We start from the raw sequence: 17,659 nt of genomic DNA on the forward strand, positions 1-17,659 counted from the left end.
TGTGAAGCATTTATTTGTGCTGCGTTCTGAAGTGCAGTTAACTCTAATAAATGTATCCTCTGCAGCAGAGGTAACTCTGGGTCTTACTTTCCTGTGGCGGTCCTCATGAAAGCCAGTTTCATCATAACGCTTGATGGTTTTGTGACTGCACTTGAAGAAACTCTCAAATTTCTTGAAATGTTCCATATTGACTGAAACAACCGTTTTTTGTAAATGACCTCCTTCCGTTGAGAAACATCCCTATTCTGGACACGTGTAACAGGGTTGTACATGTTTCATGTCATTAGATTTTTTTTGTGTCCTGAATAAAAACCTGTTCATTTTTATTTTGTCACACCACTCCTTTACTTTCAAAGATTTCATTTGAAGTCAAACATTTTTTTATCATGTCAAGGATCCATTTTCAGTTTGAATTATATCTTAACCCAAACAATTCAACAAGGCTGACCTGACTCCGTTCCAGTGGCGCTTTGTCACTTAATGCGTTTGAGCCAATCAGTTGTGTTGTGACAAGGTAGGGGTGATATACAGAAGATAGCCCTATTTGACAAAAGACCAAGTCCATATTATGGCAAGAACAGGTCAAATAAGCAAAGAGAAATGACAGTCCATCATTACTTTAAGACAAGAAGGCCAGTCAATCCGGAAAATGTCAAGAACATTGAAAGTTTCTTCAAGTGCAGTCGCAAAAAACATCAAGCACAATGATGAAACTGGCTCTCATGAGGACCAACACAGGAAAGGAAGACCCAGAGTTACCTCTGCTGCAGAGGATAAGTTCATTAGAGTTACCAGTCTCAGAAATTGCAGGCCAATTAAAAGTAACGGACACATCTCAACATCAACTATTCAGAGGAGACTGCGTGAATCAGGCCTTCATGGCCGAATTGCTGCAAAGAAACCACTAAAGGACACCAATAAGAAGAAGAGATTTGCTTGGGCCAAGAAACACGAGCAATGGACATTAGACAGGTGGAAATCTGTTCTTTGGTCTGATGAGTCCAAACTTGATATTTCTGGTTCCAACCGCCGTGTCATTGTGAGACGCAGAGTAGGTGAACGGATGACCTCCGCATGTGTGGTTCCCACCGTGATGCATGGAGAAGGAGGTGTGATGGTGTGGGGGTGCTTTGATGGTGACACTGTCTGTGATTTATTTTTAATTTAAGGCACAATTAACCTGCATGGCTACCACAGCATAATGCAGCAATACGCCATCCCATCCAGTTTGCTCTTAGTGGGACTATCATTTGGTTTTTAACAGGACAATGACCCAACACACCTCCAGGCTGTGTAAGGGCTATTTGACCAAGAAGGAGAGTGATGAGTGCTGCATCAGATGACCTGCCCTCTACATTCACCCGACCTCAACCCAATTGAGATGGTTTGGGATGAGTTGGACCACGGAGTTTATTTATTTTTATTTCACCTTTATTTAACCAGGTAGGCTAGTTGAGAACAAGTTCTCATTTACAACTTCGACCTGGCCAAGATAAAGCAAAGCAGTTCGACACATACAACAACACAAAGTTACACATGGAATAAACAAACATACAGTCAATAATACAGTAGAAAAAGTATATATACAGTGTGTGCAAAAGAGGTAAGATAAGGGAGGTAAGGCAATAAATAGGCCATGGTGGCGAAGTAATTACAATATACCTTTTAAACACTGGCGTGATAGATGTGCAGAAGATGAATGTGCAAGTAGAGATACTGGGGTGCAAAGGAGCAAGATAAATAAATAAATAAAGTATGTGGATGAGGTAGTTGGATGGGCTATTTACAGATGGGCTATGTACAGGTGCAATGATCTGTGAGCTGCTCTGACAGCTGGTGCTTAAAGCTAGTGAGGGAGATAAGAGTCTCCAGCTTCAGTGATTTTTGCAGTTCGTTCCAGTCATTGGCAGCAGAGAACTGGAAGGAAAGGCGGCCAAAGTAGGAATTGGCTTGGGGGGTGACCAGTGAGATATACCTGCTGGAGCGTGTGATACGGATGGGTGCTGCTATGGTGACCAGTGAGCTGAGATAAGGCGGGGATGTACCTAGCAAAGACTGGTAGATGACCTGGAGCCAGTGGGTTTGGCGACGAGTTTGAAGCGAGGGCCAGCCAACGAGAGCGTACAGGTCGCAGTGGTGGGTAGTACATGGGGCTTTGGTGACAAAACGGATGGCACTGTGATAGACTGCATCCAATTTGTTGAGTGAGTGTTGGAGGCTATTTTGTAAATGACATCGCCGAAGTCGAGGTTCGGTAGGGTGGTCAGTTTTACAAGGGTATGTTTGGCAGCATGAGTGAAGGATGCTTTGTTGTGAAATAGGAAGCCGAGTCTAGATTTAATTTTGGATTGGAGATGCTTAATGTGAGTCTGGAAGGAGAGTTTACAGTCTAACCAGACACCTAGGTATTTGTAGTTGTCCACATATTCTAAGTCAGAACCGTCCAGAGTAGTGATGCTGGACGGGCGGACAGGTGCGGGCAGCAATCGGTTGAAGAGCATGCATTTAGTTTTACTTGCAGTTGGAGGCCACGGAAGGAGAGTTGTATGGCATTGAAGGTCGTCTGGAGGTTAGTTAACACAGTGTCCAAAGAAGGGCCAGAAGTATACAGAATGGTTTCGTCTGCGTAGAGGTGGATCAGAGAATCACCAGCAGCAAGAGCGACATCATTGATGTATACAGAGAAGAGAGTCGACCCGAGAATTGAACCCTGTGGCACCCCCATAGAGACTGCCAGAGGTCCAGACAACAGGCCCTCCAATTTGACACACTGAACTCTATCAGAGATGTAGTTGGTGAACCAGGCGAGGCAGTCATTTGAGAAACCAAGGCTGTTGAGTCTGCCGATAAGAATGTGGTGATTGACAGAGTCGAAAGCCTTGGCCAGGTCGATGAATACGGCTGCACAGTAATGTCTTATCGATGCCGGTTATGATATCGTTTAGGACCTTGAGCGTGGCTGAAGTGCACCCATGACCAGCTCTGAAACCAGACTGCATAGCGGAGGTACGGTGGGATTCGAAATGGTCGGTAATCTGTTTGTTAACTTGGCTTTCGAAGATCTTGGAAAGGCAGGGTAGGATAGATATAGGTCTGTAGCAATTTGGGTCTAGTGTCTCCCCCTTTGAAGAGGGGGATGATCACGGCAGCTTTCAAATCTTTTGGAATATTAGACAATACGAAAAAGAGGTTGAACAGTCTAATAATATGGTTTGCAACAATTTCGGCAGATAATTTTAGAAAGAGAGGGTCCAGATTGTCTAGCCAGGCTGAGTTGTAGGGGTCCAGATTTTGCAGCTCTTTCAGAACATCAGCTATCTGGATTTGGGTGAAGGAGAAATGGGGGAGGCTTGGGCGAGTTGCTGTGGGGGGTGCAGGGCTGTTGATCGGGGTAGGGGTAGCCAGGTGGAAAGCATGGCCAGCCGTAGAAAAATGCTTATTGAAATTCTCCATTATAGTGGATTTATCGGTGGTGACAGTGTTTCCTAGCCTCAGTGCAGTGTGCAGCTGGGAGGAGGTGCTCTTATTCTCCATGGACTTTACGGTGTCCCAGAACTTTCTTGAGTTTGTGCTACAGGATGCAAGAGTGAAGGAAAAGCAGCCAACAAGTGCTCAGCATATGTAGGAACTCCTTCAAGACTGTTGGAAAAGCCTTCCAAGAAAAGGTGGTTGAGAGAATGCCAAGAGTGTGCAAAGCTGTCATCAAGGCAAAGGGTGATTTGTTTAACACTTTGTTGGTTACTACATGATTCCATATGTGTTATTTCATAGTTTTGATGTCTTCACTATTATTCTACAATGTAGAAAAAAGTACAAATAAAGAAAAACATTTGAACGAGTAGATGTGTCCAAATTTTTGACTGGTACTGTATATCTGTATATACACTATTTAGACACTATATACACAATATGGACATTATATATATACTAAATAGACACTATATACAATAATAATACTCTATATAGATATTATCTACAGTATATAGACACTATATGTACAAAATGTAGAAACTATGTATAATCTATATATACACTGGTTACACTATTTATACATTATATAGTCACTATATAGCCACCATATATACACTATATAGACACTATATAGACCTATATACACTATATAGACACTATATATAAACTTTATACACATTATATATACACTATATATAATACATATACACTATGAATACACTATATATGCACTACATTTACACTATATATACATTATATAGGCGCTATACAGACTCAATATATACACTTTATAGACATTATATATTCACTATATACACTATATAGAGACACTATATACATATATACACTATATAGACACTATATATAAACTTTATACACATTATATATACACTATATATATAATATATATACACTATAAATACACTATATATATATATATTATATAGCCACTATATCGACACTGTACACACTATATATTCACTATATACACACTACATAGACAATATTTATACACTATGTACAGACTATATATACACTGTATATAGGCATTTTATAGACACTATATATACACTATATTCACAATAAACACCATATAAATTTTATATGCACCTAATATACTTCATACACTACATGCACTATATAGACACTATACACTCTACTGTATATATACACTATATAAACACTATATATACTATATGGACACTATATATACACACTATATAGACTATATGGACACTATATATACACACTATATAGACTATATGGACACTATATATACACACTATATAGACTATATGGACACTATATAGACACTATACACTCTACTGTATATATACACTATATAAACACTATATATACTATATGGACACTATATATACACACTATATAGACTATATGGACACTATATATACACACTATATAGACTATATGGACACTATACACTCTACTGTATATATACACTATATAAACACTATATATACTATATGGACACTATATATACACACTATATAGACTATATGGACACTATATATACACTATATACACTATATAGACTATATGGACACTATACACTCTACTGTATATATACACGATATAAACACTATATAGACTATATAGACACTATACACTCTACTGTATATATACACTATATAAACACTATATAGACTATATGGGCACTATATATACACTATATACACTATATAGACTATATGGACACTATATATACACTATATACACTATATAGACTATATAGACACTATACACTCTACTGTATATATACACTATATAAACACTATATATACTATATGGACACTATATATACACTATATACACTATATAGACACTATTTACACACTATATAGACTATATGGACACTATATAGACACTATACACTCTACTGTATATATACACGATATAAACACTATATAGACTATATGGACACTATACACTCTACTGTATATATACACGATATAAACACTATATAGACTATATGGATACTATATATACACTATATACACTATATATACTATGTGGACACTAAATACACAATATAGACTATATGGACACTATATAGACACTATACACTCTACTGTATATATACACTATATAAACACTATATAGACTATATGGACACTATATATACACACTATATACACTATATAGACTATATGGACACTATATAGACACTATACACTCTACTGTATATTTACACGATATAAACACTATATGGACACTATATATACACACTATACACACTATATAGACTATATGGACACTATATAGACACTATACACTCTACTGTATATATACACGATATAAACACTATATAGACTATATGGACACTATACACTCTACTGTATATATACACTATATAAACACTATATAGACTATATGGACACTATATATACACTATATACACTATATAGACTATATGGACACTATACACTCTACTGTATATATACAAGATATAAACACTATATAGACTATATGGACACTATACACTCTACTGTATATATACACTATATAAACACTATATAGACTATATGGACACTATATATACACTATATACACTATATAGACTATATGGACACTATACACTCTACTGTATATATAAACTATATGGACACTATATAGACTATATGGACACTATATATACACTATACACTCTACTGTGTATATATACACTATATAAACACTATATAGACTATATGGACACTATATATACACACTATATACACTATATAGACTATATGGACACTATATAGACACTATACACTCTACTGTATATATACACGATATAAACACTATATAGACTATATGGACACTATATATACACACTATATACACTATATAGACTATATGGACACTATATAGACACTATACACTCTACTGTATTTATACACGATATAAACACTATATAGACTATATGGACACTATACACTCTACTGTATATATACACTATATAAACACTATATAGACTATATGGACACTATATATACACTATATACACTATATAGACTATATGGACACTATATAGACACTATACACTCTACTGTATATATACACGATATAAAGACTATATAGACTATATGGACACTATACACTCTACTGTATATACACACTATATAAACACTATATATACTATGTGGACACTATATAGACACTATATACACTATATAGACACTATTTACACACTATATAAAGACTTTATGTACATTATAGAGACACTATAAAGACACTATGTATACACACTATGTTTACACTAAATATAGATTATTTAGCCACTATATAAGGACTATATGTACATTATAAGGACACTATATAGACACTATATGTACATTATATAGACACTATATATACACTATGTTTACACTATATGTACATTATTTTGCCACTATATAGACACTATATAAATACTATATGTACATTATATAGACACTATATATACACTATGTTTACACTATATGTACATTATAAGGATACTATATAAATACTATATGTACATTATATATACAATATATATACACTATGTTTACACTATATATACATTATATAGGCACTATATAGCGAATATATATATATATACACTATATATGCACTTAATATACTATATACACCAAATAAACATGATATCAGCTATATAGTCAACATATACTCTATATATACACTATATAGATACTATATAAACTATATAGACAATATATACTCTACATATACACTATATATGCAACATATACTCTATATACACCATATAGACACAATATAAACACTATATTTACTATACGGACAATATGTAGACACTATTCACACCATATATACACTGTATACACACTATATAGACATTATATAGACGTTATATAGACACACAATATGTATATTATTGAGACCCAATATAAGCACTAGATATATATATATATATATATATATATATATACACTACCGTTCAAAAGTTTTGGGTCACTTAGAAATGTCCTTGTTTTCCATGAAAACTAACATGAAATGTGTTGCAAAATGAATAGGAAATATAGTCAAGACGTTGACAAGGTTATAAATAATGATTTTTAATTGAAATAATAATTGTGTCCTTCAAACTTTGCTTTCTTCAAAGAATCCTCCATTTTCAGCAATTACAGCCTTGCAGACCTTTGGCATTCGAGTTGTCAATTTGTTGAGGTAATCTGAAGAGATTTCACCCCATGCTTCCTGAAGCACCTCCCACAAGTTGGATTGGCTTGATGGGCACTTCTTACGTACCATACGGTCAAGCTGCTCCCACAACAGCTCAATAGGGTTGAGATCTGGTGACTGTGTTGGCCACTCCATTATAGACAGAATACCAGCTGACTGCTTCTTCCCTAAGTAGTTATTGCATAGTTTGGAGCTGTGCTTTGGGCCATTGTCCTGTTGTAGGAGGAAATTGGCTCCAATTAAGCGCCATCCACAGGGTATGGCATGGCGTTGCAAAATGGAGTGATAGCCTTCCTTCTTCAAGATCCCTTTTACCCTGTACAAATCTCCCACTTTACCACCAGTAAAGCACCCCCAGACCATCACATTACCTCCACCATGCTTGACAGATGGCGTTAAAACTTCTTGTCAATAGGGGGAGCTGTTAGCACTATTTTTTTCTTGGTGTTCCCAAATTAAACTGCCTCGTACTCAATTCTTGCTCGTACAATATGCATATTATTATTACTATTGGATAGAAAACACTCTCTAGTTTCTAAAACCGTTTGAATTATGTCTGTAAGTGAAACAGAACTCGACTTAGAGCAATTTCCCTATGTGGAGTTGAGAATGCAGATTTTTCCAAACCTGTTCCCAGACCTGTGTATAACTTTGCCTGTCTTCTATTGGTTGAGATGCACTGCATACGCCTTCCCCTGGGTGTCAGCGAATAGAGGGCCTTGAAATGGAGTCTCTACGCAGAGCCGAAAGTCTATAAATTGATTGGAATCGATGTGTCCACCCTTTTGGATCTTCGCGCTGACGCAGAGAGGGTCTTGGCATGTCGTTTTAGAAGCTCTGGTTTTAGCTCCTAGATATATCCGGCTCTGTTTTTATTCGATATAGGCTTTAAAGACATCATAATCTTGTTATTTTAAACCGATTTATATCAGTTTATGTCAGTATATTGCGATTTTCGGGCATTTCATTTTCTGACGTTGTATTGAGTTGGGTATCTCTCTCTCGCATGCCATTGTGTACTGCTAATTGCAACGTGGAAGGAAACATTCTCCAACCCAGCAACGATTATTTTGGACAAAGGACACCTTTCCCAAGATTCTGATGGGAGTTCAGCTAATAGTAAGAACTATTTATGCTGATAATTCGTTGTTCTGTTGAAAAAGTAAAATGCATAAGACGCCATTATTTGCCGTGTAGCCTTGCGTTATCGCACCCTGTATTGTACCCTGTATTGCACAGTAACGTTAATTTTAAAAATGTAATTCAGCGATTGCATTAAGAACTAATTTGTCTTTCAATTGCTGTCCAACCTGTATTTTTTTAGTCAAGTTTATGAATAGTTTTCGATAAGAATAGGTGTCTTTCCAAGATGGCGCCGGACAGATTGCTTGAGTATTTGGACACTATTTTCATTGTATAAGCACGATTTGTGCCGCTAAATATGCACATTTTCGAACAAACTCTATATGCATTGTGTAATATGATGTTACAGGACTGTCATCTGAAGAATTCTGAGAAGGTTAGTGAAAATTAATATATTTTGGTGGTGAATACGTTATCGCTATGTTTGGCTGGAATCAATGCTGTTGTTTGGTTTGCTACTGTGCTAAGCTAATATAACGCTATATTGTGTTTTCGCTGTAAAACACTTAGAAAATCTGAAATATTGTCTGGATTCACAAGATCTGTGTCTTTCAATTGCTGTACGCTGTGTATTTTTAAGAAATGTTTTATGATGAGTAATTAGGTAATACACGTTGCTCTCTGTAGTTATTCTAGTCGAGTTGTGATGGTGGCTGCAATGTAAAACTATGATTTATACCTGAAATATGCACATTTTTCTAACAAAACATATGCTATACAATAAATATGTTATCAGACTGTCATCTGATGAATTTGTTTCTTGGTTAGTGGCTATTTATATCTTTATTTGGTCGAATTTGTGATAGCTACTGATGGAGTAAAAAACTGGTGGAGTAAAAAAACTGGTGTATTTTGCTAACGTGGTTAGCTAATAGATTTACATATTGTGTCTTCCCTGTAAAACATTTTAAAAATCAGAAATGATGGCTTGATTACCAAGATGTGTATCTTTCATCTGGTGTCTTGGACTTGTGATTTAATGATATTTAGATGCTACTATTTACTTGTGACGCTATGCTAGCCTATGCTAGTCAGCTTTTTTACTGGTGGGGGTGCTCCCGGACCCGGGTTTCTGAGGAAGTAGAGGTTAAGGACTCCTCCAGCAACTTTTCATTTTTTCTGCATCTCACGAATGTTCTTCTTTGTGATCTGAACACCTCAAACTTAGATTAGTCTGTCCATAATACTTTTTTTCCACTCTTTCTCTGTCCAATGTCTGTGTTCTTTTGCCCATCTTAATCTTTTCTTTTTATTGGCCAGTCTGAGATATGGCTTTTTCTCTGCAACTCTGCTTAGAAGGCCAGCATCCTGGAGTCGCATCTTCACTGTTGATGTTGAGACTGGTGTTTTGTGGGTACTATTTAATGAAGCTGCCAGTTGAGGACTTGTGAGGCATCTGTTTTTTCAAACTAGACACTCTAATGTACTTGTCCTCTTGCTCAGTTGTGCACCGGGGCCTCCCATTCCTCTTTCTATTCTGGTTAGAGCCAGTTTGCGCTGTTCTGTGAAGGGAGAAGTATACAGCGTTGTACGAGATTTTCTTGGCAATTCTTGGCAATTTCTCGCATGGAATAGCCTTCATTTCTCAGAACAAGAACAGACTGACGAGTTTCAGAAGAAAGTACTTTGTTTCTGGCCATTTTGAGCCTGTAATCGAACCCACAAATGCTGATGCTCCAGATACTCAACTAGTCTAAAGGCCAGTTTTATTGCTTCTTTAATCAGGACAACAGTTTTCAGCTCTGCTAATATAATTGCAAAAGGGTTTTCTAATGATCAATTAGCCTTTTAAAATTATAAACTTGGATTAGCTAACACAGCGTGTCATTTGAACACAGCAGTGATGGTTGCTGATAATGGGTCTCTGTACGCCTATGTAGATATGGCATAAAACATCTGCCGTTTCCAGCTACAATAGTCATTTACAGCATTAACGATGTCTACACTGTATTTCTGATCAATTTGATGTTATATTAATGGACAAATAAATGTGCTTTTCTTTCAAAAAAAAGGACATTTCTAAGTGACCCCAAACTTTTGAAGGGTAGTGTATATATATATATATATATATATATATATATATATATATATATATATATATATATATACTATATACTATATTCTATAGAGACACAATATAGACATTATAAAGACACCATAAATAAACTACAAAGACACTATATATACACTCTATATACACTATATTAACACTATATACACGATATGGACACAATATAGATGCTATATATGCACTATATAGACACCATAAACATTATAAATATACTATATAGACACCATATAGACACTATATATAAACTATGTTTGCACTGTGTTTACGCTATATACAGTTGAAGTCGAAAGTTTACATACACCTTAGCCAAATACATTAAATCTCAGTTTTTCACAATTCCTGACATTTAATCCTAGTAAAAATTCCCTGTCTTAGGTCAATTAGAAGCACCACTTTACTTTAAGAATGTGAAATGTCAGAATAATAGTAGAGAGAATTATTTCTTCTGAATCAGGTTTGTCAGCCTCCTTGCTCGCACACGCGTTTTCAGTTCTGCCCACAAATTTTCTATAGGATTGAGGTCAAGGCTTTGTGATGGCCACTCCAATACCTTGACTTTGTTGTCCTTAAGACACAACTTTGGAAGTATGCTTGGGGTCATTGTCCATTTGGAAGACCCATTTGCGACCAAGCTTTAAAACTTCTTGTCAATAGGGGGACGCTGTTTTCACTTTGGAAAAAATCGTGCCCAAATTAAACTGCCTCGTACTCTATTCTAGATCGTACAATATGCATATTATTATTACTATTGGATAGAAAACACTCTCAAGTGTCTAAAACTGTTTGAATTATATCTGTGAGTAAAACAGAACTCATTTTGCAGCAAACTTCCATATAGGAAGTGAAAAATCTGAAAACGATGCTCTGTTCCAGGGCCTGCCTATTCAATTGCCTAATATTTATCGATATGCATGCACTTCATACGCCTTCCACTAGATGTCAACAGGCAGTGGAAGGTGGAATGGGGTGTCTAGCTTGATCTGAGGTCGAACAAGAGCCTTTGGAGTGGCAGGTCAGGAATTTCCTTTGTCTACCAAGGCGCGAGGCGGAGCTCGCCATTGGCTTCTGAAAAGCGTTCGGTATACACGGCTAATATCTCCGGCTCTGTTTTTATTTTATACATATTAGAAAAACATCATAAAGTAGGTTTTTTCAACCGAGTTTCATCAGTTTATTCAACGTTTAATGGGACTTTTGGAGTTTTCCGTTCTTTGCGTCGAGAGAAACTGGGAACGTCATCAACATTGGCTAGCATTGTGGCACGAATTCGACAGGAGAAAAGGACATTCTAAAACCAAACAACGATTTATCCTCGACCTAGGACTCCTTGTACAAGATTCTGATGGAAGCTCAACAAAAGTAAGAACAATTTATGATGTTATTTCGTATTTCTGTGGAAAATGTTATTCCTATTCTCTGCTGTTTTGGCGGGCGCTGTCTTGCAATAACGCAAGCTGTTTGTTATGGGAAAGTTATTTTTAAAAATCTAACACGGCGGTTGCATTAAGAACCAGTGAATCTTTCATTTGCCATACCACAAGTATTTTTATGTAAAGTTTATGATGAGTTCTTTGGTCAGATTAGGTGACTGTCCAAACTAGCTCCGGACATTCTGGTGAATCGATGCTACATATTCACAATGTATAACCACGGTTTGCAGCTCTAAATATGCACATTTTCGAACAAAACATAAGTGTATTGTATAACCTCATGTTATAAGACTGTCATCTGATGAAGTTGGTCAAGGTTAGTGATTAATTTTATATCTTTTGCTGGTTTTTGCGAATGCTATCTATGCGGTGAATAAATGCGGTTGTGTGTTTGGCTATTGTGGTAAGCTAATATAATGCTATATTGTGTTTTCGCTGTAAAACACTTAAAAAATCGGAAATATTGGCTGGATTCACAAGATGTTTATCTTTCATTTGCTGTACACCATGTATTTTTCATAAATGTTTTATGATGAGTATTTAGGTATTTCACGTTGCTCTCTGTAATTATTCTGGCTGCTTTGGTGATATTTTTGATGGTAGCTGTAATGTAAAACTATGATTTATACCTCAAATATGCACATTTTCGAACAAAACATACATGTATTGTATAACATGTTATAAGACTGTCATCTGATGAAGTTGTTTCTTGGTTAGTGACTAATTATATCTCTATTTGGTCGGTTTTGTGATAGCTACCTATGCGGTAGAAAAATGGTGAAAATATGCGGTTGAGTCGTTGGCTATTGTGGTTAGCTAATAGAAATACATATTGTGTTTTCGCTGTAAAACATTTTAAAAATCAGAAATGATGGCTGGATTCACAAGATGTTTATCTTTCATTTGCTATATTGGACTTGTGATTTCATGATATTTATATGCTATTATTTACTTGTGGCGCTATGCTAGGCTATGCTAGTCAGCTTTAACTGATGAGGATGCTCCCGGATCCGGGATGGGTGTTATTAACTTCCTGACTGATGTCTTGAGATGTTGCTTTAATATATCCACATAATTTTACTTCCTCATGATGCCATCTATTTTGTGAAGTGCACCAGTCCCTCCTGCAGCAAAGCACCCAGAACACAGACACTGGATCAGCTCTGAGAGGCTACACCGAACACGCAGCCGGGCCGGTGCATAGCAATTGAACAGCCGGCTACCTGCCACTGACAACTGACCCAGACATCACCCGCCCCCTGCGCTTCTCTCTCGCTCTTCACATTCAACGAAAGACAAACAACACAGTTGTCCGCGGTGGAGCCGGAAAATGTTTGTTCCCTTGGACTGTTGGCGTGCAGCTGCCAAAACTAATTTCAATCTGCTGGGGTGTCGTGTGCTATTAAATGTATAATCTGCCACATATTCGTTGTTGTCACGATCCGATGGAACTTGATGCAGCTAAAGAAAGGATTATTATTATACATTTGACCAAGCGCCTTGAACTGAATAAGGATTCTATGAGACTATCGGCATCTTTAAATGCTTCCTATCAAAACATCCAAAAGGGTCATAATGGGGCCTTCCTGGACTATGATAAATTTCCACAAACTGCACCCCTCTACTAGCTTGAACCAGAAAATGCTGCTCATTGTTTGACTCCAGGTGAGGGTAAATGGCTGCTCATTGTTGGACTCCAGGTGAGCGTAAATGGCTGCTCATTGTTGGACTCCAGGTGAGTGTAAATGGATGCTCATTGTTGGACTCCAGGTGAGCGTAAATGGCTGCTCATTGTTGGACTCCAGGTGAGTGTAAATGTCTGCTCATTGTTGGACTCCAGGTGAGGGTAAATGGCTGCTCATTGTTGGACTCCAGGTGAGTGTAAATGTCTGCTCATTGTTGGACTCCAGGTGAGTGTAAATGTCTGCTCATTGTTGGACTCCAGGTGAGTGTAAATGTCTGCTCATTGTTGGACTCCAGGTGAGTGTAAATGGCTGCTCATTGTTGGACTCCAGGTGAGTGTAAATGTCTGCTCATTGTTGGACTCCAGGTGAGCGTAAATGGCTGCTCATTGATGGACTCCAGGTGAGTGTAAATGGATGCTCATTGTTGGACTCCAGGTGAGTGTAAATGTCTGCTCATTGTTGGACTCCAGGTGAGCGTAAATGGCTGCTCATTGTTGGACTCCAGGTGAGTGTAAATGGATGCTCATTGTTGGACTCCAGGTGAGCGTAAATGGCTGCTCATTGTTGGACTCCAGGTGAGTGTAAATGTCTGCTCATTGTTGGACTCCAGGTGAGGGTAAATGGCTGCTCATTGTTGGACTCCAGGTGAGTGTAAATGTCTGCTCATTGTTGGACTCCAGGTGAGTGTAAATGTCTGCTCATTGTTGGACTCCAGGTGAGTGTAAATGTCTGCTCATTGTTGGACTCCAGGTGAGTGTAAATGGCTGCTCATTGTTGGACTCCAGGTGAGTGTAAATGTCTGCTCATTGTTGGACCTCAGGTGAGTGTAAATGTCTGCTCATTGTTGGACTCCAGGTGAGTGTAAATGGCTGCTCATTGTTGGACTCCAGGTGAGTGTAAATGGCTGCTCATTGTTGGACTCCAGGTGAGTGTAAATGGCTGCTCATTGTTGGACTCCAGGTGAGCGTAAATGTCTGCTCATTGGTGGACTCCAGGTGAGTGTAAATGGCTGCTCATTGTTGTACTCCAGGTGAGTGTAAATGTCTGCTCATTGTTGGACTCCAGGTGAGTGTAAATGGCTGCTCATTGTTGGACTCCAGGTGAGTGTAAATGGCTGCTCATTGTTGGACTCCAGGTGAGTGTAAATGGCTGCTCATTGTTGGACTCCAGGTGAGTGTAAATGGCTGCTCATTGTTGGACTCCAGGTGAGCGTAAATTGCTGCGTGTTGGAACCAGAAAGATGTAGAAGAATTGTTCTCTGTGCGGCTCCCTTCCTCCCCCTCATCTGGATTTAAGACTTTCAAATAGCTTTGAGCCCCTGTACCAGCTGTCTTCTGCCGGGGACTTGGGTATTCCATCTATGGCAGTGGATGTCCCACCAGCTACCTCTCCCTGTCCTAGTCAATCAACTGCCTGGGCACAGCCTGGACCACCGCAGCCCCCCTCCGCTGGGCCATGCTCTCTGGATCGGAGCTCTGTCCCTTTGGCTGTTGTGTCCGGCACACAGCTGGCGTCTCAGCAGCCCTCATCTCAGGTGATTTCTGGCTCTGGCCTCGCCATAGCCAGAAACGGCAGAGGACGGATCATTCTGGCTATTGTGATAGGGAGTTCAATGGTGAGGCATATATCTGTACCTGGGGCGTTGTGTTTTCCTGGGGTCAAAGTTCAGGATATCACCAGGTTGCTTCCTAAGGCTGTCAGTGAGTCACCGGGGACTGATACTGTCATGGTTCATGTGGGGTCAAAGTTCAGGATATCACCAGGTTGCTTCCCGAGGCTGTGAGTCAGTCCCCTGGGCTGATACTGTCATGATTCATGTGGGGTCAAATGACATTATGAAGTGCAGCTCAGAACAGCTGAAGATTGTGTGTGTGTGTGTGTGTGTGTGTGTGTGTGTGCGTGCGTGCGTGCGTGCGTGCGTGCGTGCGTGCGTGCGTGCGTGCGTGCGTGCGTGCGTGCGTGCGTGCGTGTGTGAGTGTGTGCATGCGTGCGTGCGTGTACCTGAAGTGTGTGAGGTGTCTCTGTATATCCAGGTCCAGTATAGGTGTGGGTCTGGAGGAGCCAAGAGGAGAACGGTCCTGACTCAACAGGTCCTGGAACTCTTTACAGATTTGTCTAAATGTCAAAGAGCAAAGGTAAGAGGTTAGGGGTTAGAGGTTAAGAGTTCAATATGTGTGTGTGTGTGTGTGTGTGTTTGTCTTACTTGGTGGCCAGCACCATCTTCTTGCGTCCGCTGGTCTCCTTGGGTTCATTGTGTTGTCTGGCTAGGTGTTCTCCTGCTGCCTTGGTAGGAAACTCTGTCTCACATGTATAACCAAAGTCTCTAGCCAGGTGGAGCGCCTCACCTACACAAACACAAACATGTTTAATTAGGAGGAGAAGATTGATAGAAGGTTGAGTTTTACTAGGGGAAGATTTATAAAGTGATGTTTTTTATTAGGTGTAGATTGATAGAGGGATGAGTTTTATTAGGTGTATACTGACAGAAGTATGAGTTTTATTAAAAGGTGTAGATTGATAGATGGATGAGTTTTATTAGCTGTAGACTGATAGAGGGATGGATTTTATTAGGTGCAGATTGATAGAGTGATGAGTTTTATGAGAAGGTTGAGATTGAGAGAGGGATGGGTTTATGAGGTGTGGACTGATAGAGGGATGGGTTTATGAGGTGTGGACTGATAGAGGGATGGGTTTATGAGGTGTGGACTGATAGAGGGATGTGTTTATGAGGTGTGGACTGATAGAGGGATGTGTTTTATTAGGTGTAGATTGATAGAAGGATGTGTTTTATTAGGTGTAGATTGATAGAGGGATGTGTTTTATTAGGTGTAGATTGATAGAAGGATGTGTTTTATTAGGTGTAGATTGATAGAGGGATGTGTTTTTATTAGGAGGTCCAAATTGATAGAGGGATGAGTTTTATTGGAAGGTGTAGATTGATAGAGGGATGAGGATTATTAGGAGGTGTAGATTGATTGAGGGACAAGTTTTATTAGGAGGACCATATTGATAGAGGGATGAGTTTTATAAGGAGGTCTAAATTGATTGAGGGATGAGTTTTATTAGGAGGTGTAGATTGTATATGGGATGAGGTTCATTTGGTGTAGATTGATGGAAGGATGAGTTTTATTAGGAGTAGATTGATAGAGGGATGAGTTTTATTAGAAGGTGTAGACTGATAGAGGGATGATGTTTTTAGAAGGTGTAAATTGATAAAGTGATGCTAATTGTAAGAAGGTGTAGATTGATTGTGGGATGAGTTTTATTAGGAGGTCGTGATTGATGGAGAGATGAAATTTATTAGGATGTGTAGATTGCATGAGGAATCAGCTGTTTTAGGAGGTGTAGATTAATAGAGGTGTGAGTTCTATTCGATGGTGTAGATTAATAGAAGGATGACCTTTCATAGAAGGTGTAAATTGATAAAGGGCTGAGTTGTATTAGGTGTAGATTTATAGAGGTGTGACTTGTATTAGGAGGTGTAGATTGATATAGGAATGAGTTTTATTAGGAGGTCGTGATTGATAGAGGGATGAGTTTTCTTAGAAGGTGTAGATTGGTATAGGGATTCGTTTTATTATGACAAATTTGATAGAGGGATGAGTTTTATTGTGTCTAGATGGATAGAGGGATGAGTTTTAATAGGAGTTGTATATTGATAGAGGGATGAG

The 17,659-nt window shown here is 38.3% G+C and overlaps 1 protein-coding gene across 1 annotated transcript in view; it reads right to left on the minus strand.

Annotated features, from left to right (window-relative positions):
* The window catches only part of LOC120038476 (transcription factor AP-2-delta-like), a 40,321-nt gene that overhangs the window by 2,683 nt on the left and 19,979 nt on the right, over positions 1-17,659 (minus strand). Inside the window, exons 6-7 of the mRNA XM_038984208.1 lie at positions 16,192-16,333; positions 15,990-16,103 (exon numbers count right to left, since the gene is read on the minus strand). Coding sequence (XP_038840136.1) covers positions 15,990-16,103; positions 16,192-16,333 — 256 coding nt within the window. The remainder of the gene's footprint in view (positions 1-15,989; positions 16,104-16,191; positions 16,334-17,659) is intronic.

This window comes from Salvelinus namaycush, unplaced genomic scaffold (genome assembly GCF_016432855.1).
Source record: "Salvelinus namaycush isolate Seneca unplaced genomic scaffold, SaNama_1.0 Scaffold221, whole genome shotgun sequence".
Lineage (NCBI taxonomy): Eukaryota > Metazoa > Chordata > Actinopteri > Salmoniformes > Salmonidae > Salvelinus > Salvelinus namaycush.